At 35.7% G+C, this 25,909-nt stretch overlaps 4 protein-coding genes across 4 annotated transcripts; 1 reads left to right on the top strand and 3 right to left on the bottom strand.

The window, feature by feature from the left end:
* Nucleotides 1–2,095: 2,095 nt before the first annotated feature.
* On the bottom strand, nt 2,096–4,192 carry LOC109153297 (U-box domain-containing protein 30-like). Its single transcript, XM_019301185.1, has one exon. It carries the CDS (start codon nt 3,472–3,474, stop codon nt 2,128–2,130), a length of 1,347 nt encoding a protein of 448 aa, XP_019156730.1. The 5' UTR covers nt 3,475–4,192; the 3' UTR covers nt 2,096–2,127.
* Nucleotides 4,193–11,752: 7,560 nt separating this feature from the next.
* On the bottom strand, nt 11,753–12,718 carry LOC109152759. Its single transcript, XM_019300406.1, has one exon. It carries the CDS (start codon nt 12,716–12,718, stop codon nt 11,753–11,755), a length of 966 nt encoding a protein of 321 aa, XP_019155951.1.
* A 2,447-nt stretch (nt 12,719–15,165) lies between these two features.
* On the bottom strand, nt 15,166–17,245 carry LOC109153348 (lecithin-cholesterol acyltransferase-like 1). Its single transcript, XM_019301255.1, has 2 exons — nt 16,681–17,245; nt 15,166–16,137 (listed from the first exon to the last, which is right to left on the bottom strand). Exons 1-2 carry the CDS (start codon nt 17,064–17,066, stop codon nt 15,225–15,227), a joined length of 1,299 nt encoding a protein of 432 aa, XP_019156800.1. The 5' UTR covers nt 17,067–17,245; the 3' UTR covers nt 15,166–15,224.
* A 2,554-nt stretch (nt 17,246–19,799) lies between these two features.
* On the top strand, nt 19,800–25,902 carry LOC109152650 (ankyrin repeat-containing protein At5g02620-like). The gene is made up of 6 exons (XM_019300294.1): nt 19,800–20,099; nt 21,696–21,848; nt 22,199–22,672; nt 23,738–24,282; nt 24,475–24,579; nt 25,265–25,902. Exons 2-6 carry the CDS (start codon nt 21,758–21,760, stop codon nt 25,895–25,897), a joined length of 1,848 nt encoding a protein of 615 aa, XP_019155839.1. The 5' UTR covers nt 19,800–20,099; nt 21,696–21,757; the 3' UTR covers nt 25,898–25,902.
* The last annotated feature ends 7 nt before the right edge of the window (nt 25,903–25,909 follow it).

Here is a 25,909-nt window from a genome sequence, read left to right as displayed (position 1 = left end):
TTAATTTAATATTAGCATATACAATTTATATATTTGAAAACTCATCAAAAATATAATTAAACACAAAAAAAATGAATTTAAAAAATACTAAAGAAAATAACAAAGAAAGAAGAGTAAATTGAAAAAGATAAATATTACCTTCCAATATTCATAGACTCATAGTGTTTATATGTGTTTGAATTAAATCCATTAGAAAAGATACTTCAAATAGAACTTGATCGAGACATGACTGAATTAGTCTATACGTGATATATATATATATATATATATATATATATATATATATATATATATATATATATATATATATAATTAGGTTCTGGTGCGGTTAAGGTGCCCAGGTGCGGTTGTGTGGTTTAATCTGGGCCATTTATCTCGCTTAAATCAACGTCCAGGATTACCAAATTTTTTTTAAAAAACGTGGTGGCAAATTTGTAATTTTTGCATCTAGGTCAAAATTAAGTTGAGCGGATCTGTGATTAATATGCGTGAGGTTTGTGCGTAAGGTGCGTGAAGTTTGTGCTTAATGTGCGTGGGGTTGTGCTTGATGTGAGTAGTTGTTAAAACTTAAAGTTTGTGAGTTAATAATTAAAGTGCGTGAGTTTTGTGCTTAATGTGCGTGAGGTTGTGCTTAATGTGCGTGAGTTTTGTACTTAATGTGCGTGAGTTTGTGCTTAATATCAATAGTTGTTGAAACTTAAAGTCTGTGAATTAATATTTAAAGTGCGTGTGTTTTGTGCTTAATGTGCGTGAGGTTGTGCTTAATGTGTGTGAGTTTTGTACTTAATGTGCGTGAGTTTGTGCTTAAGATCTAACACTTAAAGTGCATGTTTCTATCACTTAAGGTGCGTTATTTTTAGCTTATGCTTCTTTCTTTCAGACACGCGTTTTTTTTTTTTTTTAAATTTTCATTGATTTGAGCCGTTGATCTAAATTTGATCAACAGCTCAGATCTAACTACACAACTGCACGGGAAGCTATACCCACACCTGAACCCTTCCCTATATATATATATATATATATATATATATATATATATATATATATATATATATATATATGGGAGTGGAAATGGAAATGGAATGAAATGAAAGATGGAGAATAATTAAGGGGCAAATTAAAGCTTGTGGCTTTATGGTAAAGTAAATAAAAGAACACCAATTTGGAGGACAATGTTGCCCCTTTCCAGCTTTAAATCCATTCCAAGAGAATATTTCTAACAGTTTCACCACAGAGACGTTATTATATGCTTTTTAAAATTATTTTTGACAACCCAAATTTTCCCTAATTCCCGCCGCTTATACACTTCAATGCACAAGAGATTTTCACCCGCACTAACGTTTAATTAGTCAGTCACTTGAACTATTCAACAGGACAATTTTCTCTTCTTTTTATTTTTGTCTTGCAATTTCTTAACACAAGAGGTCTATTTTTTTTCGAAAACCAAAACGAATACTTCATTAAATTAAATGTTCAATGATCTCGGACCAGAATGAGAACTAACAGCCCTAGCCAAGGCATGAACGACTTTATTCACTGATCTCATAATGAACACAAGAGGTCTTTACTACTATATATATTAATTAATCGACCACTTGAATTACTCGACCAGAAATTTTATTTTATCTTAGAATTTCGTCAGACTTTAGTCTTTTGGTCTCAGTCAAACCTCTCAATTTTGCAATGCCAACAAAAACTTATCCCTTACTCCCCTTTTAAGGTAACCTCCTCCACTTGTCTGCTCTTTTTTCTTTGTGTTTTTTAGTCTTTTTCTCTTTTGTTAGGTCCGAGGAGTGTACGTGCGGTGGTCGAGATTTCTGCTATAAACATGTTTGACCCAACTCTACCAATCTTACCCGTTACCATTATTCGAACCTCGACAGTGACAGTGTGAAAATTATACTCAAAATGAGCAGATTATATTGAAAAACTGTCACCGAACTAATGGCAATAAGCAGTTCTTTATCAAGCAAATAGCTATGGCGCCTTTTCGACGAAACCTAATGCTGTAAGAAGTATGTACAAGAATGGCACCTCGACGCTAAGCCAATCCAAGACCGGGGGTCGGGATCTTGGTGAAGGGGGGGAAAATTCGTGTGCAAATAAACGATATAACGAATGCATGTCTCATTGTATTGTTTTCGTAAGTTTACACTTGGAAATGAAAATGGTGGCAGTGTAATTTAGACTACACAGTTTCAAGAGCTCTGCTGATCGTTGCTTCAACACCGGGTTGCAGCCGCTCTGGATCACGAGGAGGAGCTTCGCTGCGAGCCCAGCTTCAACGACGAGCGTGGAACATTTCTCGGGTGCGAGCTTGCAAACTTCCCACAATATCGAGAGAGCTGATTGAGTGCAGCTCTCGGAGACTTTCATCAGCAGCTTCACGGTGTTGGGGATGGTTCGGGGGCAATCTTTGAGAGCCAATGCGCCCTCCGGGAGGGTAGACAATAGCTCGAGAACGTGAAGGGCTAATTCCAAGCACTCTGCATTCAAACTAGGCAAGACATCTACCAATTGAGGGATGCTCCCAACGTTCACAATCGAGGTTCGTAACGATTCATATGAGGCGATTATCTTGAGCATCTTGAGGCCTGCCAGGACCCCGTTCGGGTGCCTCTTATCCCTCACTAATCTCAACACTCCTACCGAAAGACTTAAACTTGACACGATTTGCGAGTCAGAATCCTTCCCTTCTATCAACATTTCAAGCAGTTTCACACAATTGATCTTCGTATCGATTGACCCCTCGTTCAACGTATCCACTAGTAACGAAACCTTGGATGGTTGCGCCAAATCCTTCTTCCCGTAAAAGTTGAGATCCAAGTGAACCAAAATCCCAATGGCCTCGGAAGCAACAGCGTGAGTGGTAAAACCGCCCAATAACGAGCTAATCAGAGCAACCCCGCCATTGCTCATCACAGTTTTCTTGGCGGAATCGTGCCCGGACACGACTAGCCTCAACTCCTTCAACGCCTGAACTCTAGCCTGACCCTTAACCTTCTTGAGAGTCTCAAGAATCTCCAAGACTCTGCCTTGGACATCCTCGGACCGCTTCTTCATAGCCAAGAACTTCTGGGAAAACCAGGTGTAAATCAAGTGGTGCAGGGTGCTATTAGGGGTGATTGAATCATCCCAAAGCTCTTGCATTGTGGTGGGGCAAGTGAAGTGCCCCAAAGAGAACCATTTGAGAATGTTGGACCTCTCATAGGTCTGCCCTGTGCAAAGGGTCACAGGGTCCTGCATTGGGTCTAAAGAAATTGGGCAAATGAACACCGCAGGAACCTCAATTGCATCAAGCTCTTCAATCATGGTCCTAAGACTAGGTTTCTTGTCAACCTGAGTTGCCACACCCACCACCCCCCCACCTCCCAAAATCCCATCTTTCACAGCAGTTTCAAGATCCAGAACCTGCCCACCACCCCCCACCTCAAACTCCCCCCTCCCCCCTCTTCCTGGCTGATACATAGGCATCTTACACCCTTGGTTTTGCCCAAAAACTCAAACCCTATCCTTTAAATACACAATCAAGAATTCAAGAATTCAAGAAACAGTCTTCCTCACCACACAGCAAATTCAGGGACCAAACTTGAAGCGTGTGGGTGAAAAAAGGAGAGAAGAAAAGAGAGAGTTTCTCACACTATTTGGCCCTCTCTCTCTTTCACTTTCTGGGTCATTGACATCACACTAGTCCCACAGTCAATAATCAACACCCAAGGGGGACATCTTTTCCTTCTTTTCCTTATTTTCCTTGAGCTTTATCTCAACTCTTTTCCCCCGGTCAAAAGAGTCATAGTGTTCGTTTTCACCATCATTATCAAGATCAAAGACTATGATGATAATAAGATGAATTGCTAATCTTACTTCCCCAATCCCAAAGCCCAACTACTCTAATCTTTCCACTCTCTCAAAATAGATTGGAATCACAAACAATCAGTCCTACCCAGATAAGAAAACCCCCAAAAATCCAATCTTTAAGAAAAAAAACAGTTTCTCCCCTAGATTTTCAACAAAAAAACTTCAAGAAAATTGCAAGAAAGAATGGGAGAGCTGAGAAAACATACCAAGTGTGGGAGAAAATATACAAAGGGATAGGAGAGAGAAAGAGGAGGTATGAGGTCACTTTGAGTGTGTGTGTGAGAGAGAGAGAGACAGCCCCTTTCTCACCTCTACTGATTGTTAATGGGGTCTGGCCTGGTAAGTACTTGAAAGTTGAAACCCTACAACAAAAAAGTTTCTTTATTTTTTTTTCTTTAAATTATACCCATTAAAGAAATTACAACTACCAGAAATCTTCAAACTTTTACCAATAAAAAATTCCCTCATACAGTGGGTAATTTGACCACAGTACAATGGGTCCAAACTCCTATGCTGGATAAAAAGGAAATCTGCTCTCTTTGGATGTATTTTTAATTGCAGTGTATATTTATTGTACCAAGACAATTTTCAAATTTTGTAAACATCTTTTATTGCATCATCATTTTTTTAATGTGTAAAATTTTAAACAAATTTAACTAAACTGGTTAGACCGTTAATTTGGTAATTATAATATTATAAGTTCAACTTTAACGAGAAAAGTCTATTTAGCTTTCTTGATTTGAGCCGATCAATTGTGACTTGTGAGTAATCTAAATTAATTTACCTCCTGATAATCATTTGTCAATTATGATCACAATGCAAGATTTACTTAGTGCATACCCTCATGTGTATGCAGCAACACCCTTAATAGTTCTTCCCAGTTGAGATCTAATAATCGAAAATTAATAAGATTAGTCTCATCTTACCCGATACAACACCATAAAACATGTGGAATGGGTTTGTTGAAGGGAGAAGAAACTCAAGACTTTGTTTGTATTAATATTATTGTCCATTTTGGGTTTTCCTTTCCTTTCCTTTGGCGTAGGGGAAATAAAATGCAAAAAAAAAAAAAAAATGTTTATTAGGGCAAGAAAATGGGCATTTGGCAGTTTTAGATGGCGTCACGGAGGGGGATGCCAATGGTGAAGAAAAGGGAAGTTAATGCGTTTTGCAGCATTAACGTGCGCCATAGTTTATGGGGAAATAATACAGTCCTTTCATCATAAATATAATGCCAATACTCCAAATATTTCTTTATCAATTGCTTGCACACAATCTTTTATTTGCATTTTTTTTAAATAAGTTTATTTTTGTATTAAAAAACAAATTTTAATGAAGTTACTTAGTAAATGTAAATCATACCTTTTAAACAAATATATATTATTTTCTTATTTTAAAGTTATTTGTAATAATTAATTTCTTGTGCAGCAATGGTCACGTTGCTTCGTCATGTGTTAATGGAGTGTACGTAATAATCAAACGCAAATAAGTTCACACACAAAGTATTATATCATGGTATAAATGGTAATGTATAATTTTTAAAGTATGGTGTGAATTTTACTCTAATTTTTGAAAGTAAACTAATTAACATTGAGAAAAATGTTATTTTTTCATATCAAAATTGGTCAATCTCTTATGTGGCTCTATCTATATATAAGGTATATAAGACAGAAAAACTTTGTATTTTTATTGATTATATGTGAATTTGATAGTTTGAGTTGATTAACTATTGCATGAATTAATAAAGAATTTAGACAAAAATGACATTTTTCATATATGAATTGTAGAAAAATATTACTTATTGTTCCTTGATTATATAGTCATCACTTTTCACCCATCATTTTTTTTGCATAGTAATTATTTATTTTCGTCCTTTACTTGTGTGCAGAACTAAAAGTATTATTTTTTCTATAATTTAATGATAAAAATGTGTCATTTTTGCAAGAACTTATTAAAAATTAAATACGAAACAAATTTCATACACTAATAATCAATGTTGTAGAAGGCTCTAGGTGCTAGTTGTACGTTTGGGGGCACTTAGCGCCTAGGCGGTCAAGTAATTTGAGTATATCGTCTTCACTTTTTCCACTTAGGATTGTGAATTGTTAGACTATTATAATCTCACAAACTAGTCAACTACATATGTTAAATGATTAGTTGAATATATGGCTGGAGGAATATAAAAGATGAGCAACTGAGCAGACAAAAAATACCACTCGACCGAATTTGGTGCCGACTTAGCCTAGTTGAGTGCCAACTAGGCGGAGTTAGACACCCAATTTGATGCATAGTCGACTATCTAATTAAAAATCACTTAGGACTAAAATTGTCTCGACCTAGGAACGCCTAGCGCCTAGCGGTCAATTTTTATAACACGGCTAATAATACCTTATGTGTGAATATTATATTAGATAATGATTATAATGGCGGTGACGTAATATGATTCAAAAATTATTTTGTTTTAAAATTTGTGGGGGAAAGAGAGGTTGGAGATCCGTGGGGTTTAGGTAGTTGGGATCCAGAAATGGAGCGTGGCCTTTCAGAAAGTGGCAGCTAAGCAATTTGACCAGTCAAACACTAATTCTTTTGTGTTTTTAGATTTAATTATAATTATAATTAATAATTATTTGTAATTGGTTTGACTGAGGGGAGGACAGGGACACGTGGCGACGGGAAGCGTGTGTTCGTCGTCTTTTGCTCCCCCATCACGCCCTGTCTCTTTTCTTTTGTTTTCTACAACTTCCCATTTTACTTTTTTTTTTTAATTACCCATTTACTGCTTAATCACAATAATTAATCGCACTAACTACTTTTTATAATACCATACCTAAACATTACGAGGTAGTTAAAAAATAAAAAATAAAAAAAATTACGAGGTTGTATCTTGAGTTTTTTTTTTTCTTTTTTTATAAGTATCTAATTTTCATCAGTGTATTTAGATTCAACACAAGTTATACTTTCAAATTTTATCTTTTATTTTTAAAAAAGTCTAACACAAAACTCTTTAACATGCATGGCGCCCGTTTACAAAATTCAAATCTCCGATCTTTAAATTGCAATATGAGTTCTATTTATTATTTTTTACTATTTTTTTAAAAGTTAAGTTTTAATTCTAAAGGTCCATATTATCCCATTCCAAGGATCTTTTGAAAGAGAATTAGATAAACCACAATATGAGTCTTAATCGGTTAGGTACTTAGAACTTGTTATACTACTATACTAGTGCTTATAAGGTTAGGAATTCAGCTCGAAACATGATTATTTATAAGATAATAGGAATCAAAATTTACTTTACAATTATCGATACTACTGAGAATATAATATCGTGAATTGTGATCGAAATATATAATTCTTGCAGGAATTTTTTGTATCTTTTTAAAAAATGTATTGTAGAATTTTATTTTCTTTTTACTAATATTAATAATAGTATAGTTGTGGTATTTTTTAAAGGGCAGTAACCTTATCCAAGAACTCATCTCAAGAATGGTGGATTTGACTAGGAATTCATTGACGCAAGCTAAGGCTGCTTGATCTGCCCAGATCAGAACATAATGTGCAACTTCATTATTATATTTATATTTTATCATTATTCTCATTTCTCAATGCTTCATGCTTGAACAAAGTGCCCCGAGCGTGTGCGCCACTGCGGAAGCTCTGAGGGGTAGGTTATGTGATTAAATGATCATATCTAAGTATATATCTAACGAATGAAACTCACAATCATTATTTAAATAATATTATTATTTGAAGCGTTAAGTTTAAAAGAATGTGTATAAAATTTGAAATATTAATTTAAAATAGTGACTCCATATAATAAATAAATAGAGTTAATTATCGATTTGGTCTTTCAATTATGAGGATTTCACCATTTTAGTTCGTGACTTTTAAAATTGACCAATTTAGTCCCCAGCTATGACGTTAACCAAAATGGTAATAATAATAAAGACTTGTGTAGAGTTAACAAAACAAGAACAAAACTATCCACACATTATTTGTTTTTTCTTCTTTTTTTTTTTTTTCACTGGAGTGGAATTTCTATTCATAGAGGAGGGGTAGGAATTTCTATTTCATGAAAGGAAGGAATTGCAATTTCCCTCAAAGCGAACAATAAAATTCACAAGCTTAAGAATTATATTGGAAATTAATTACAATTTCATTCTATCAAACATGTAATTAATTCATTTAATTGTTTTGGGTGTATGGTCAAATATAATTTAAAGAGTAGGACATGGTTAACACACACAAAAGGTTGAATTGATTTGGTCATGACCAACCAGGCATCCATTCAACAACTTCTCCGAAAGGATAATAATATTGTACTCCTAGGTCAATTACTGGTATATCAACCCAATTAATACTAAATAAATAAGGTTAAGTGAACTGCCAGTCCATAGATACTAATATACTAAACCTGTATCCAATTGAATACACCAAACTTGTGAATGGGTCTAATATAATAAGTCCAACCATAATAATTATGAGTTATACTTTATTTATTTACATATTTAAGTTTATATATAAAATACTTTTTGATAAGAGTATTTATATTTTTGAATGGTTATTCTATTTGTATTCATTAAGCCAATCAACTATCGAAATAAAATCTTTGAAGTTTATTTCTCTCGTGAATTAAATAATGGAATAGGATTTTTATTCTAGTTTTAGTCTTTTTCAATATGCTCAATAAGATTTATCACAACAAGAAAGACGCTCATCAACAAGAGTGAAAAATCATTGTCTTTAGGATCTCAGAAAAAACTATTATGGATGGATGCATAGTTGAAGACCACTATTCAAAGACAACTATTTTTAACCATTGTCTTTTTCATATAAGACTAGGGTTGTAAAAATCGGTCTAGGCGTCAGGCGCCTCTAGACCGTGGCGATTTCCCCTCTAGGCGGCCGCCTAGGCGTTCGCCTAGCGCCTAACTCGGTCGATCGGCTCGGTCTATTTTTTTATTATATATATATATATATATATATATATATATATATATATATATGTGTGTGTGTGTGTGTGTGTGTGTGTGTGTGTGTGTGTGTGTGTGTGTGTGTGTGTGTGTGTGTGCGCGCGCGCGCATACATATATATAATATTACATATATACACTCGTAGACTAGTTTGATACTTTGAATCTTTGAATGATTGAAGTATTTGAGTATTTCATATTTGAGTATTTTTTATTTTTAATATTGTTTTAATGGTTTTTTTAAAAAAAAAACCATTGTTTTGATGTTATGACTTATGAATTATCATTAATTCATTTATTTGGATGTGTTATTTGATTAAATGTTGAAAACAACCTCATTAAAATTATCAAACTGCAAGTCTACCACTGTTTTTTTGCGCCCGCCTAGCGCCGCCTAGGCGCTAGGCGCTGTCCGGGCGCCCGACTAGCGCCTGGCGCCTACTGCAACCATGTATAAGACAACTAACAGTTTTTCACCGTTGTCATATATAATTGTTTTTTTTTTTTTTTGAGGTATATTCAAAGACAACAATTTTATCTATATATTGCTGTATATTGTAGGTATAGGTTATAACGGTTGTTTTTTGAGTGTTGTCTATGAACATTTTTCTTGTAGTGTATATTCCCGAATTTCATTTAGCAAACTAAACATGTTATTAATCTCTTCTATTGTGAGACTAGAACCCTTGACCGTAAATTTGAACTTCACTATAAGGTTATGGTGCATAATTTTTTCTATAGACTAGTTCGTCTTAGTTTGTTTAGAAATGTTGTATTTAGTTCGATCTTATTATTTGTTATAATGGTTTTACACATAAGATATACTAGAGTTTTTTATTAACTGTTTAATTATGTAATATATTGTATGCAAATTTAGATTATATTTGCATGTTAATAACCTATAAGATTGTGCAAAGTTAGACGACAAATTACAACTCTAATTAGGTAGAGTCAATTTGGTTGTATGCATGAAATTATTGTTCCACTACACAGGCGACCAACCAATGAGTTAGTGGGAATTGAATTCCCATGCCATTTTATTCTCTTGGAAGATGACATCTATGAACCCACATGACAATAAATATCTTCAAAATTCTATGAACATAATTAAATTGCTTGATAACATAATGTTCTAAATTCAATTCCTGACGTGAGTTGTACATCTATTAGTATTCTTAATTTAAACTGATTAGTTTTGGGTAACTTATGTTGATTTACCTCATTGGGGATTTGTGGTCCTTTGCTAACTATGGTCACAAGGCGGCTTCACCAAGAGCGCACATTTGGATGGCAGATTCGTGCTTTCATGTAAATAAAAAAGAAATACAGAAGATATATGTGGAGCATTATTCTAGTACCTAAAGGTCATGAGTTTAATTATTACCAATACTCTCTTGGTCAAATCAGTTGTACAAGACTTCATAGTGTGATTTACCTTTCCTGTGTAGTTTACAAGCTATTACACAAGAGTGAGATTTAATTACTCAGTGCACACCCTCGAGGAGTGGGTACAACTACAAGTTTTCATTGTCATCTAAAAAAGAGAAAAAGAAATAGAAAAGCTAATAAGAAAAAATAAAAAATAAAGCTACATTTACTTCAATTCATTCCTCCTTTTTTTTTTCCTTCAATTTTCTATTCTACATTCTCCATTTTTCAAATTATTGAATTTTTTGTAATTAATAAACGCAACTTAAAATACTTTAGTCAAATGGGAAATGTATTTGTAAGTTGTGGTTTAATTTCCTTGGCTTCCCAACTCCTCATTATTCCAAATGCATGCTTCTTTGAAAGTTTGGGCACTCCCACCATTTTCCACCGGTGTCCCAGCTGGGTTGACTGGTCCTCTTTCACCTATGTTTTTGTGTGGTAGTGTAATGATTGGAACAATACAAAATCTTAGTTGACTAACTCTGCCTTAATAATTCCACTCCATATGGTGTGTCATTTGACGTGAATGATGACTTGCCTAAACGATGTTGATGTATGCATGTGTGATTTCAGTCAAATCAAATATATATATAATATATATATTAAGATGTCGGACAAACATCACTTAATACTTGCTTCTAGCAATAAAATAGCGGTTCGATTCATATCATTAGTATCGAGTGTTTGAATTTAGGTTAGCATCTATTTGTGTAAAAGTGTACATTCTGATGTCAAATATCAAATCTAGATTAACTTGATTTACTTAGCTCCTTAGAGTGAATTCAAAAAATCTGAACTATTATATATATATATATATATATATATATATATATATACACTTTTGTTCAAATGCGATCGCACATTCTCTTGCGGTCGCTTGACAAAATACACCAACAGTGCAATAGTGTTAGGAAAAAAAACACAACAATGAAATGCATAAATAATTAAATACACAAAAAACACAGTAACACACTAAAAAAAATGCATCATAACTTATTTAGAAGTTTATAGCTTATTTTAAGTTACTAATGAAATATAAGCTTTGTTTGGTAATGTTCTCAAAATAAGCTAGTAGCTTAAAATAAGAGCTTAAGGTAGAGTTTAAAAAAGAAGCTAGTAGATTCATAATTTTTTTTTCTTTTCATCTTAATCGTTATTATTTTAAATAAATGACATTCTTTACCTTTCCTAATTAAAACTATTTTGGTCTTTTATCATCTCTTATATTTTTAATATAATCATTTTCTTCCGCAACTCTTCACCGCCCTTCAACGAAAATTTAAGTGAGACCTCTATTGAGATGAAGGAGATTCGCAACAATTTTGCTAATTCATTATGAGATGCTAGATCATGATTATGCTAATAGTTTCATTTCAAAATGTTAAATTTTAATACGTACACAAACCTATTTAAATTTAAAACTATTTAAATTTTATGAAGATGTCATTTTTAGTCTCTTTACATTTTTTTTTGAAAGCCAAATACTTTGGTATATTAATGAACGAACATAGTAATAGAGTCAGGTGGGATTACATCCCAGTACATAGGATGTTCCTGATCGAATGTTAACGAAGCTAGTGTATGAGCATGCATATTAGCAGTTCTGGAAATATAATGTAAAGGACAGTAATTAAATAATGACATAGTTGTCCTGCACTGGTCCGCAATGACCCCAACATACGATCGTATTCCGGTACTTCTTGATATTATCATGTTACGCAACTCCATGCAATCAGTGATTAGATCAACCCTCTGTATATCGCGCCCTTTAAGCCGCGATAGGGCTTCCTTGCATGCTAGGGCTTCTGCCATAATGGGTGAAAAGGCACCAGGTAGTGTCCCCGCCGAGGCTGCCATAAAAACACCCTCGTGATTGAGTAACACAACTCCGTACGTTGCTTCCCCCGTGTGTTGTCTGTAGCCTGCATCGAAATAGCACTTGAGCCCATACGGTTCGGTTTCCGGCATCACTGTAGCATTCGGCTGTGCCGCCACTCGTCTCAGCCTGGTGAAGGCCTCCTTGGTCAGCACCGCCTTCTTCACTGTAGCCGTAGGCCGTGGCAAGGCTCTCTCCCATAACGCCGAATTCCTTGCTAGCCATAAGTAGTAGAGGATCCCAACTGCCAGGCATACTTGCCCCTCTAACAACGAGTCCATCATGCCTATGAACCATGATTGGAAAAAATTAGTTTGGATATTCGTAACAGGTAATCCCGAAATATTCCAAACCATTTTAGAATAATCACATAAAATCAGCGCATGCATAATATTTTCTTGTGTATTGCCACACATGGGACATATAGGATCCACCTCCACTCGTTTAACAATTAAATTATCAGTGGTGGGTAGTATGCCAGACACAGCTCTCCATAAAAAGGTTTTCCATTTAGGTGGCACTCTTAATTTCCATAATGTAACCCATTTATCAAAAGCACCTGGGTCATCAGAGTAGTCCCCCATAATACGCCTATAGGTTACATTTATCAACTTATAAAAAAGTTAATTTTACCAAACACTTAGCATAATCAGCTAGCTTAACAACTTTTTAATTTTTAACTTTCAACTATTAGCTACCTTTTCAGCTAGGTTTACCAAATATAGTCATAGTCAACCATTTTAGTTATCTTTCGTACTCCTTGTCTATAAAGTTAGTGGACATGTATAACAATTTCAATGAACATAAAGTTGAATCTAGATGAACAATGATGATGTCATATATGATAGCAACAGTATAAATGGTAGTAAACAGGACATAGTTATAATATAAGTTTAATGGAGTAAAAAAATTAAAATAAATTTGAGCCACAAAATTTTTGGACATGAGCAATGGTCAAGCGGAGTGGTTCAAGTTTGGTATGTGTCAAGTTTCTTGAGCGTGACGACGACTAGTCTTTGACTTCCAAATTAGCCTCATTGACTGGGCTCAATGGGCCCAGGTCCCATGGACCTAATTGCATTGGGATGAGACATTGGGCCAAGCCCTTCCATTAGACTTTTGGTCCATTTATCTTGATTATCCCATCGCTATGAATAGGGAAAATGGTGAAATAGATCCCTAAACTTTATACTAAAAGTTAATTAGCTCCCTACACTTTTAAACGTTATAATTAAGTTCATCCACATGTTATTTTCAAGCATTGAAACTCACAGACTTAATATTGATCTGTAATAACATGTCAATAGGGTTTCGACGAGACTTCAGTGACGTTCCGACTACTAAACTTGACAATCGACAGTTGCTGGTCTACCTTTGGAGAAGGTGCGAGCAGGTCGCCTTATCCATTGAAAAGGCAACCAGTGGCCGCTTTCTTCAAAGGCAGACTTCAATCTTGGGTCGCCAGATTTAGTAATCGGAACGTCATTGGAGTATCGCTGAAACCTTAATGACTTGTTATTACAAGTTACTATCTCATTTGTGGGCTTTGATGGTCAAAAATTATATATTGATGAACTCAATTGCAACTTTTAATAGTTCAAAGACCTAATTTATGATGAGGTCATGACAAGAGCAATTTCAAATACCACTAGAGTTTTAATACTGAAAATTAAAGCAAAGCAAGTGCATTTTAAATAAAAAGGGGAAAAGTCAAAATAAATGCGCCATACAATAGTAAGAAACTCATAAAATTAAGGTATGTGCAAATTTATTGCAGAAATTTGCCAGTCTGATTGTGCATGAATTGAAATCACATGTTAGCCTAAAAACAATTGGGAAAATCATTTCAAAGATCTAAAATTCGTGGCTGCAAAAGGTTGAAATTAAGTCATCAAAACCAAATTTGAAGTCATATGGGTAAATTAAAGCACATTATTTACTTTAAATTTAATATTAAGATCTGAGTCTCTTGATATACTTAAAACACTTTGTATTCCCTTTGCGAGTTATGTATCAACCTATTTAAAGGCTAAACATAATCAGACATAGACATAAATGATTGAAGTTGTATCCAAAAAAACAAAAAAAAAAAATGATTATCTGCTTGTCTCTCTTGTGTGTTGAGAGATGTTCTCTAAGCTTATCAAGATAATTTTCAATTTTGTGACGACATCCATTCCTTATCACCTAAGACCAAGGTGTGACGGAATATCCTTATAAAAAACACAAAAATTACCCCTAACCAGCCCTCTACATCAATCAATTCCATCTCCAACACCCCCATATCGTAGTTCTTGTGCTTGCTGTATTTGTGAGGAAAAGATCTGACAATTGGAGGACTTTTTGGCAAATTGATACTCGAGTTCATGCCAAATGATTCACTTCAACTGACTTCTTGTATAAAGTTTAAGAGCTTATTTGACCTTTTTTTCCCTATGAATATAGAAAGTATTTTCCACTTCTCATTTCGATCACTAATTAACAAAAGAGCAAATTTTACTTTTAGTCTTCTAGCACTACCATATTTAATTCTTTTTTTTTTTGCCATATTATATTCTTGAATTTTATTTATTGTGACAATTAGTCATCCATTTAAATTTTTATTAAAGAAGGGGCTAACATGTTATTTTATCATTTAACCCTCTTGTCTCAACATGTTCCTCTCTTATAATATTTTTTAATTGAATGATAAATTACATATTAATCATATTTATCAAATGGTGGTATAACAAAATTCTAAAAAGAAGATCAATTGTCAAAAAAATAAAAGGTAATGAATAATATGACAAAATTAAAAGCGCAAAGGCTAACTAAATGTGACAACACCACAATAGTCAATGACTAGAACTGAGATTTACTCTTAATAAAATTAAACTATAAAAAAAAATGACACTATTGATCTTTTCGTTATAGGATATAATGAACATAATCCCTTATATGAGAACACTCTTAGCTTTTATCCCGTAATAGGATAGTATATTTAACGAAATTGTGTCATGTACTTTATACTAGTATGAAATATCTAACTCTAGTACCAAATTAAAATTCTAAATTAATACATAATTAATAAGTCATTGGAACAACTTACAATCAACTTGTTGAAACGAGGGTGCTAGAAGTAGTAATATTAGAATTGATTGAAGAAATTTCTTCAAGAATTCTATCAACTGCACCTTTATCTTTAACCATTGACATATGAGAAACCCCAGGAATCTTGATCACTTCAACCGTATCATTTCCCCATTGCCACTCAAGTGCCGTCAAGCTCACCATATTCACCGTGCCGTCGCCGTCGCCGTACACAATCTCCGGCTGCTCATCGAACCCACCCTCCCCATAAACCAGCGTCTCCGCCGTCTCAACCCCGCTCCCGAATATGCACGTCACCGGCACTCCCGGCGGCGCGGCCAACCGCTCCACCAGAGGCAACACGCGCGATTCGTAGCGCGAGACGCCGCCGGAGAACCCAATGTCCGCCAGAAACCGGGAGATGTCATCCGCCGTGTACTCGGCGTGCGGCGTGACGACGAGCGGTTTTGTGCCGCCGAACACCGCCGGCGACGGCAGCAGCCACATGTTGCTCTCCGAGCTCCGCTGTTCCTCTCTCACCTGCAACGGATCGACCAGCGGCACCCCGAGCGTGTTCCCCGACGCCAACGTCAGCATCTCGTCGACGGCGCCGCCCCACGGGGCGGAGAGGGCCACCAGGTGTTTGATATATTTTGTGCGCCAAGAAATGGGGTTCCGGTGGAGCAATTGCAGGGCGAACAGGCCGCCTAGGCTGTGGGAGACGAGGATTACAGGCTCCCCGCCGTTTGAATCGCTGGCGGTTTCTATCAGATTCTTGAGTTCATCGAGGAATTTGGATCCTACCTGACTTGGATGCCCTTTTGCAGCCAAACCATACCGGAAATCATAGGGTGCTCCGAACATGTTCTTGCCATCCTCGTACCCTAATTGCTCCAATGACTCCACTAATGGTGCCATGTATGCTGAAATGTGCCTGCACAACATATCAACCTAAGCATTGTGCACTAAACATTGATGAATCTCAGCAATGCACTATGCTTATTTCTTAGTGGGTCATTCATCACTATAAATCAAACACATTTAATCACAGAATTTTTGACTGTCTGGTCTTACTTAAAATCAACATTTCTAATTGAACAGGAGAATTGGACCAACTCGGCGAACGCCCAACAAACACACTTAATCGTCACAGAATTCTTTTACTATCTGGTCTTACTTAAAACCAACATTTCCAATCAAACAAGAGTAGAATTCGACCAACTCGGCCGACGCCAACAAACATTACTAGTATCATATTTATAAACAACCCTAACGATATATTTACAAGATTACCCCTATCATCTTCTTGTATCATAACGAGACATACCCAGTAACTATTCCACAATAGTTGTATTTCACATGATCACTAATAAAATTTTAACATATTATACTAGAATTGAATGGTTAATTGCTTGATGAACAATTACTATAATACCTTAACAACAATTAAGAAGCTAAATTAAAGAATTAGCCTTACTTGAGATTAGGATCAAGATAGAGAAGTGATTGGGTGGAGCCAAAGTTGGGCACTCGAGTTTCAACCCCAGGGGCATTATAGTAATCATCAAGATCAGAGTCATAGTAAAGCATCATCCTCTCACTGAAACACTTGGTGAGGGGAGACAAGAGGACACTGGAATCAAACCACAGCCTGAACCAACCATCGCCATCTTTCTTGACTGGATACCACTTGCACCACAAGCTTGTAGGCTTGTACTTTGCAGTCAACCTTGCTTCTAGCTGGTTCCCGCCGTTCCCTGGGATCAGGATCAGAGGGTGGAGGTTGGTGGTGGCTTGACACGTGCACAGCATCACAGCCATTGAGACCATGACGGCAACGACGGTGATGTCCAGGTAGTTCATGGGCCGGAAAGTGATGATCGGAGTTTGTTGGTGAGAGAAGAGGGGAAGAGAGCGGTGGCGTTTGGGGGCATGTTGGCTTGTCAATGGAGTTTGGATTATGAGTGTGTTGCAGATCAGAGAAGTGGTTTGTGGTAGAAAATGTGTCTACGTTTCAAAGAAAATGTAGTTTGGGCTTTGAATATATTATATGATACCTGCACTTGGGCTTTAATATCTTGGACCTAGATGTCTACTTTTGTGCAGAAAGAAAGTTTTTAGTACATATGTAGGCAGAAACATTTGATCCAACTTGTTTTGTTTTTTAAACTTAGGTCATCAGAGCTTTATCGGACTAATTTTAAGTTTATAAGACCCTGTTCCTAGAGTTACCGGTCAAATCCTAGTATTCATGTGCGCACAAGGGATTCAATCCAAATCTTCCATCATGAGTTGTTATACCATGGAGTCATGGACAATGGTCCACCTTGCAAGGTGGATCCTGGTTCTAAACGACGTATAAATTGTATATGGTCAAATCATAGTATTCATGTGTGCACAAGGAATCCAATCCAAATCTTCCATCATGAGTTGTTATATCATGGACTAAGGTCCACCTTGTAAAGTGGATCCTGGTCCTAAACTACGTATAAATATAATTGTATATTTTTAGTATTAGAATTGTGAATTTTTATAACATAAATTGTGTTTCTAAGTCAAAACACATAACAACTGTAAAAAAGAATTTGTAAATTGTGTGACTGCAGTTTTGAAAGGTGAACATTTGGACCCAGGTCCACAGAATAATTTGTCTTCCAAACTCCTATCATTCTTTAAGCCCTTTTTCCCATACATATTTCTAGTGCGATTTGAACTCTCACACGGCCGCCTCCCGTCATGACATTAAGTCATGCGACAAACTAACTACGCTAAGCCCCAATGTACTTGTTTTGTTTTTTCGTGACAAGGGAAATTTGTAACAATAAAACTATGTGAAACATGTTCAATCGAGAGATGTTAGCAACCAAGAATCAAACTCGTGACTATATGGTACAAGAATCGCTCAATCGAGAAGGTGTTGGCGAGAATCAAATCTGTGATGACCTTATGGTATAAGAATCAAGTTCTACCCACTCGGCCACCCCTTTCAATGTAAACCTCACCATGTGTAATAACTCGCAAATCACATAAAGCGATATATTACACTAGGATGATCATGTGCTAACTAATAGGAGGATATAAGTCGTTGGTCTTCTCGCATACACCAAAACTCAACGTCAAAAGTTATACTTAAATTAGTGAATTTTTTGTTATTGTTGATTACTTGATTTAATTTAATCGTATGGTTCAACCACCAAATGGCTAATAAATTATAACTAAACCCTTTCACACTTTCAATATGAATAATAAGAGAAAAACTTATTGAAGATTTTTTTATTTTTTAAATATAAATTAAAGAAATGAAAACTAAAGGATTGAAATAAACATAATTATAGGGTCCGTTTAGAAATAACAAAAATCTTTTTTAAAATGGTACTGACTCTATTACAATGTAGTATCTGTTCATATACTTTCTCAACTTAAGAGCCAATAACGCCTCCACTGAGACTCGAACTCACAACCTTCCAAATGAAAGTCCAACCCGAGTACCATTTTTGAAGAATACTTTAATTTTATAATGTTTGCATGAAGATCATATACTTTTTTTTTTTTTTTTTTTTTTTTCTGTTCAACTAGATGTTAAGAAATTGTATTTTTATGTTTGATTCATTTTTTCAAAAATGGACATATTATTTGTTATATAATAATAATAATAATAATAATAATAATAAGTGGTGGTGTGGTGGCGGTGGTGGTTGTGGTGTAAGTGATTATGATTTTGGTGGTGATGGTAGTGGTAATAATAATCTGAAAACTAGAAAAGTAATGAGAGAGAATATAAAAATGGTAAAAAAATTTAATAAATGTCTTCCGATTAAAAATCTAAGATAATATTTTTTCTTTTTTGTCAAATTGAACTTATTTTCTGTAGACCAGTTTTCCTTTGACTTTATTTTCCTTTAAATATCTAAACACAGAAAAATCCCAAAAATTAAATAAGAATTTTCCTGATTTTTAAAAAGACGCTTAGTTTCTTTCTACTTCATACTACTATTAAAAAAAAAAAAGTAGTTTTATAAAAATACTGTTTTTTTCTTTTTACTTATTTAGTAATCAAAATAGCCTTTATTGTTTTTATTTTTAGTGATAACTAAATAACTTATGACATTTTGTTCTAATGCTAACGGGAATTAAAGTTTGGGGGGACAAGGAAGCAAGGATGGAGATACCTCTTATTGTCTCTCCTTGTCTCTTGTATACTTCATCTGTCTCATTTTGTCTGTCATGTTATTATTCATTGGTCAAATTAACTTTTTTTAGCTTATTTTTTAATAATTTTTAAATTTACTTTTTTTTTTTTTTTTTTTTTTTTTTATGTTTAATAGTACTTTAATATAATGTCTAACATATAAATTTTATATACTAATACTAAACCTAATATTATAAAAAATTAAATTAAAAATAACTTCAGTTAAGTCACGTGCAAAAGAACTGTTTTTGACGGTCAAATGCGAGGCGAATTTGGTAATTACAGTAGTGTGATTAGTGTCCCACCAGAGTTGTTGGGCAGTTGACTTATGGCTAATTGAAATAATCCCTCGACTGCTCGACTCTCATCAATGTCTTCGTCCCAAAAATAAAAAAAAAAAAAAAAAAGACTTCCCCATGGGAACACAGAAATCAGAATGCAAACCACAAAATTCCAAAATTCACTTCCGTTTATAAAACTCCAATCTCTACTCGTACGAAGGAGGAATTTGGTACGAGGAGCGATCGGAGGCGCCTGTGAGGCATATATAAGACGGCGACGTCGTCGGCTCTGGTGGCGGCGCCGGCGGATTCTGATTTGATTTGGCGCTCTAATCTCCGATCCCCAACCCCAAGCGGCTTCTCTTCCTCGCTTTCTTCTCCGCCGCATTGCCGCCGCTCATAACTGCTCTTCATTCGCCATTTTCAGTATGTATTCTCTTCTTTCTCGTTATATTCAATTCTTTAGCTTCTGTTAATGGGTTCTTCCAGCGTTTGTGACCGCGATGCAATGGCGGCGGTACAAAACAAGAAATTGACTTTTCATTTTAGTATAGACTATAGAGTGTCGCATGCATGTAAATCCAAAAGTGATACTTAAACACTACGGTTAAAAGTGAAAATATGGGTTAAAGTACCTATGAGATCCCTATACTATAGTATTTTGTTCAATTTAGTCTTTTTACGTTAATTTTGGTCAATTTAGTCCTTGTACTTTTAAAAGTGAAATAATTAAGGACAATAGCTTATATTTATGTATTTATTTTGGACATATTAATGTAATATATTGGTGATAAAAATAATTAATTCTAAATATTTATAAAATAATATATTTGTTGGTGTGTAAGTATGATGTCGTGACAGATATAATATCAGCTATTGTCCTTAATTGTTTAACTTTTAAAAGTACAGGAACTAAATTGAACAAAATTAAAGTAGAAGGACTAAATTGAACAAAACACTATAGTACAAGGACCTCATAGATGCTTTGACCGAAAATATGTTATAATTGAGAGTTTTTATTGTTATTTTTATTTTTTTAGTCAGGAACGTAATTTGGAAAGAGTATTATAGTTTTTGTTTTTTTGAGTGCTATGACTCTATTATAATGTAGTATCTGTATATAACTACTTTCTCAATCTATTGAAGTACAATGAGACAATGCTGCCTCTACTGAGGCTCGAACTACAACCGTAAGGCTCGAATCCACAACCTCCCATATGGAAATGCAATCTTGGTGCTATTAGACCACAAGGTGTTGGCAAAGAGTATTATAGTTGAGTGACTAAAAATGAAAAAATAAAAATAAAAAAATTCTATAATCTAAGGGTGTAAACGTGAATTAACTTATACCCTTAGGGGGCATTTGGTTCACGGAATCTTGGACTACCCCAGGTAATAAGCCAGGAAGGTAATGTGAGATTTTGGGAATGTAAGATTATCTTATGTGTTTGGTTTGGATTGTGGAATATAATATTACCTTGTTTGATTAAGGATTATATTTTAGGTTATATTGATCAATTTACAATAATATCCTCAATAATTTATTTGTGTATGTATTTATTTTATTTATTTATATGTATGAATGTATATCACTGCTTAAATATTTTAAAAAACTAAATATATAAATATACACACATGTATATTTGATTGTATAAACATATATTTATTACTTTGAAACTTTACCGTCACATCAGCTTTCGGGTAATATAACATTATCAGGTAATTTCATGACTTGAACCAAACAAGGTAATATAACATTACCAGATTCAGATTACCTAGGTAATCTAAGATGACTTGAACCAAACGCCCCCTTACAGATATGGGTGACGAGGGAAATTGACAGAGTGTGAATTGAGTAAATCTTGTCTTGTGACTTTAGCTAGTAAAGAGTTACACTAAATTAAACCAATTTAAATTATTCATAACTGATCTACTCAAATCTAAAAAAGTCAATAGGCTAATACTCACATATTTTAATTAGTGTTTAGTTTATTGACTTGGTCTATCGTGACTCAATTACAGATAGAGCATAAACGCTTCCGCTCATCACTTCTGGTTTGCCACAATAATTGTTCATATGCAGCATGAAGAGGATATCATCATTATGTGGTTCTCAGAAAGCTGCTGCTTTTCCTCGTTTCACTGACGTTGAAAATCAACCTCCTCACAGTAAAGGTACAAACTAGGTCTTTTATATCAAAAAAATAAAAAATAAAGGTGAAATCTAGGTTCATGATATATGATATATTCAAGAAGTAAGGTATTAGACTTGACTCTTTGGATCTCCGCCAGTTTTGATATCACTTTTTAGATCAAGTGCAAAGTGTAAATGTGCAACTTTATTCCCTTATATAGACACATTTTTAAGTGGCAGGATGTTAGATTTGACCGCCCTTCAGGCCTCCACTCACCTGTCAGCTAACCACATGATGCTGAATTTGGTCCTTTTTAAGACTCCACTTAATAATTCGATCTCTAATCACTTGGTGCTGGAATTGACCCTTCGTCCAACATGTTTAATGTAGTGACCTTAGAAAGCTCCACGGCTGACCGTAGAACGCTTCACGGCACGGCCAAGGAAGGCGACTGGGGGACTGCAGAGCTTATTCTGAAACGCAACCTAGACTATGCTCGTCAGAAGATTACCAAAGCCGGGGAAACACTTCTCCACGTCGCCGTTGCGGCGAGGAGGAACGAATTCGTAGAGAAGCTGGTGAAAATGCTGGATCCGATTGATTTGGAACTCAGAAATGACAGTAAACGCACTGCTTTCGTGTATGCTATTGAGCTGGGAGAAAAGAGAATGGCAGAGGTGATGGTGGAGAAGAACAAGAAGCTGCTCACCATCAATGCTTATGAAGACATGACTCCCCTGGAAGTTGCAGCTCTGACAAAGCAAAACGAAATGTTTTCGTACCTTTTCAAGGTCACACCTTGCGAAAAACTCAGTGAATTGGGTAGCCCTCTCATGGAAGCCACTATTCAGAATGATATGTATGGTAAGCTATAGGCTATACATATAAGCAAAATCTACTATAAGTATATTCTCATGACGGACCGGTCTCATGGGTATAGATTCTCGAGACGGTCTCACAAAAGACATACTCCGAAAAATGAAATTATTAAGGGTATTTTCGTCTTTTTTAAATTAAGATCTCAATTTGAGCATAAATAAAGAGATTTGAGCATCTATCCCAGTACACAAATCTCCCGATAGTTATGCTGTGCATCCGTATGCACCAGGCATGGTGCATACGGATGCAAAAACGACGTCGTTTTATTAAAAACGCGCATCTCACTTGAAAAAAAAAAAATCAGGTTCGATTCCCCTCAACAACATTATGTTGTTCATTCATTCTGGAATTTTAGTTCATCGATTCTGAAATTTCAATTCATAGATTCTGGAATTTTAGGTCGTTCATTCTGGAATTTTTAGTTCATAGATTAGATTCTAGAATTTTAGTTCATCGATTCTGGAATTTTAGTTCATTGATTCAGGAATTTTAGTTCATATGTTGTTGCTGGGAATCGAAACTGATTTTTTTTTTTTTTTTTTAAGTGAGACGCGCGTTTTTAATAAAACGACGTCGTTTTTGCATTCGTATGCACCATGCATGGTGCATACGGATACACATCATAATTTGCCCAAATCTCCTCCTCAAATTAAGGTAAGATGAGGGGGAGAACATTGAATTCGATCTTAGGGCTTAAATCTCTTTATTTATGCTTAAATTGGAATCTTAAGTTGAAAATGACGAAAATGCCCTTAAAATTTTTAGATTTTAATATGTTTTAAACGGATGGGGTGACCAACATGATGAATTTTGGTACTAAAATAATAGTCATGGATGAAAATTGGTACTAAAACAATAGTCCTGAATGAAAATTGGTAGAAATTAAACATGTGAATCAAAACCGTCATTTTACTCATACTCGTGGGACCAAAATTGGTATTTGCTCGAAGACTCACCTATATATATAATGTTTGAATGAGTGTATGTTATTATGAAGCTTTTCAAGATTTTCATGCATGGTCTCGATCTAACCCAGCTTCTCTGCTGCAGACATGGCATTAGAAATCCTAGAAAAGGATGAAACTTTAGCCACTTCCAAGCTTCCATGTTACAATTCATTCTTGAGCATTCTAGTCCGGAAACCGCCTCCCATAATCGATGAACATCCCGGTGGAACACGGTGGGGAAACATTCTTCGTGCAGCTGTTCCCGCGATGGAGGAGAAGTATTTGCAGAGGAAGAAAGCTGGGGAAGTGTTTGAAAAGATCTGCAACTTGTGGCTTGGTTTACCAGAGGAAGAACTGACTGGCCTCATTATGAAAACAGAAATACTTCACTATGCTGCCATGGAGGGGAATGCAGAGTTCATAGCCATGGTTCTTCGCAGGAAACCTGTTCTTTCTCTGGTGCTCAACAAGAAGGGTCAGACAATGTTTCATGTCGCGGTGTCGCATCGCCAAGAAAGAGTTTTCAATCTTATATACGACATGGGGCCCTTCAAGGAATTGATCCAACAAATTGTGGATGAAGATGGGAACAACATTTTACATTTGACTGCAATGTTGGGGCAGACAGTAGGAGACAAGAATGTTAAGGTGAGTCAATTCTCACATTGAAGTTGGGAGGGTTTGATTCTGTATTTTTGCCTATAATCTGCCATCCAAAAATTAACTGAGCTGCTCGTGCTGGGGCATGCAATGTTTTGTAGTTATATACAATCCATTATCCAACATAAAATGTTTATATGGTGCCTAAAATTAAAGTTATTGTTCATCTTCTACTTGCAGGCTAAATCTGAGCTAGTGGAAGAGACTCAGAAGATTTTGCCAAGACAGCTTATCAACGTATCTGGAGCAGCACTGCAATTGCAGCGAGAAATCTTGTGGTTTAGGGTGAGAACATACACAACTTTTAAATGCCAAAGTCGTTAGAAACCAAAAATTCAAGTTTTTAATTACTTTTGAGTGATTGGAAATTCCATTTTAATTTAAAGTGACCTGGTAAACCTGTAGTTATACTATTTGAGGGTGTGCACTAGGTAAATTTCGCCTTTTAACCTTAACTGGCAAAATCAGCCTAGTTGCTTATAGCTTACTGTCTTAAACCAAGAAAGCTTTTTCGAGTGACGAGGGTAACCCACAACATTACTGGAAATTTTCGATTTTCCAACCACTTTTCCGACCATCCAGAAAAATGGTCGAAAAAGTGATATTTTTAAATTTTCCATCAAAGAATTACGGTGGTCGGAAATAGGGACGAAGGTTTTTCGGGATACCAAAAGTAGTAAAAAATGTGGTCTGAACAGGGGTTCTGACTGGATTTAGGTCATTTCCGACCACTTTCAGGTGGCTAGAAATTACTTGATTTTCAGCAATGCCACTGCACCGAGAGTATTCACTAGATAAATTTTGCCTTGTATGTGACTCTAGCGGGCAACATTAGCCTAGATTGCTTATAGTGATGGACTTAAATCGAGAAAGCCATCCAATAGGATGCTCCTGCTAGAAGTCGAACTTGTAATCTTACCAAATCAATTGTACAGCTTGACCAACTTGATTAGGGATGATGTTTATCCAGGAGGTGAAGAGGGTTGTGCCACCAACATATTGCAAGATGATCAATGCAAGTGGAAGAACCCCAGAGGAACTATTCTTGAAAGAGCACAAAGAACTAATCAAGGAGGGCGAGCAATGGATGAGGGACACCGCAAATTCCTGCATGATCGTCGCAACTTTAATCGCCACCATGGTGTTCGCGGCGGCCTTCACCGTACCCGGCGGCTACGACCAAGTCACCGGCATCCCAATCCTCATAAAACCCGCCACCTTCACGCTCTTCGCCATCTCCGACGCGGTGGCCATGTTCTGCTCAATCATGGCCATCATCATGTTCCTGGCCATCCTGACCTCGCGCTACAGAAAACACGACTTCCGCGTGGCGTTGCCGGCGAAGCTGTTGATCGGACTCACGGCGCTGTTCGTGTCGATCGTCGGGATGCTGGTGGCGTTCGCCGCCGCGTTCTTTTTGGTGTATAAGAGGGAGTGGGAGCCGAAGCTCGTCGCTTCTCTCGCCGGTGTCCCGTTTGCTTCGTTTCTGTATCTGAATTGGCAGCTGTGGTTCGATTCCATCAGTTCAATATTCGGCTCTAAATCTCTCTTCAGACCAAACAAGTTGATGGTTTATGGTGGAATGGATTTTGAAAATCACTGACGATCATATATA

This window comes from Ipomoea nil, unplaced genomic scaffold (assembly GCF_001879475.1).
Source record: "Ipomoea nil cultivar Tokyo-kokei standard unplaced genomic scaffold, Asagao_1.1 scaffold2480, whole genome shotgun sequence".
Lineage (NCBI taxonomy): Eukaryota > Viridiplantae > Streptophyta > Magnoliopsida > Solanales > Convolvulaceae > Ipomoea > Ipomoea nil.
The sequence above is the reverse complement of the archived record's forward strand: the minus strand, read 5'-3'. Positions and strand labels throughout refer to the sequence as shown.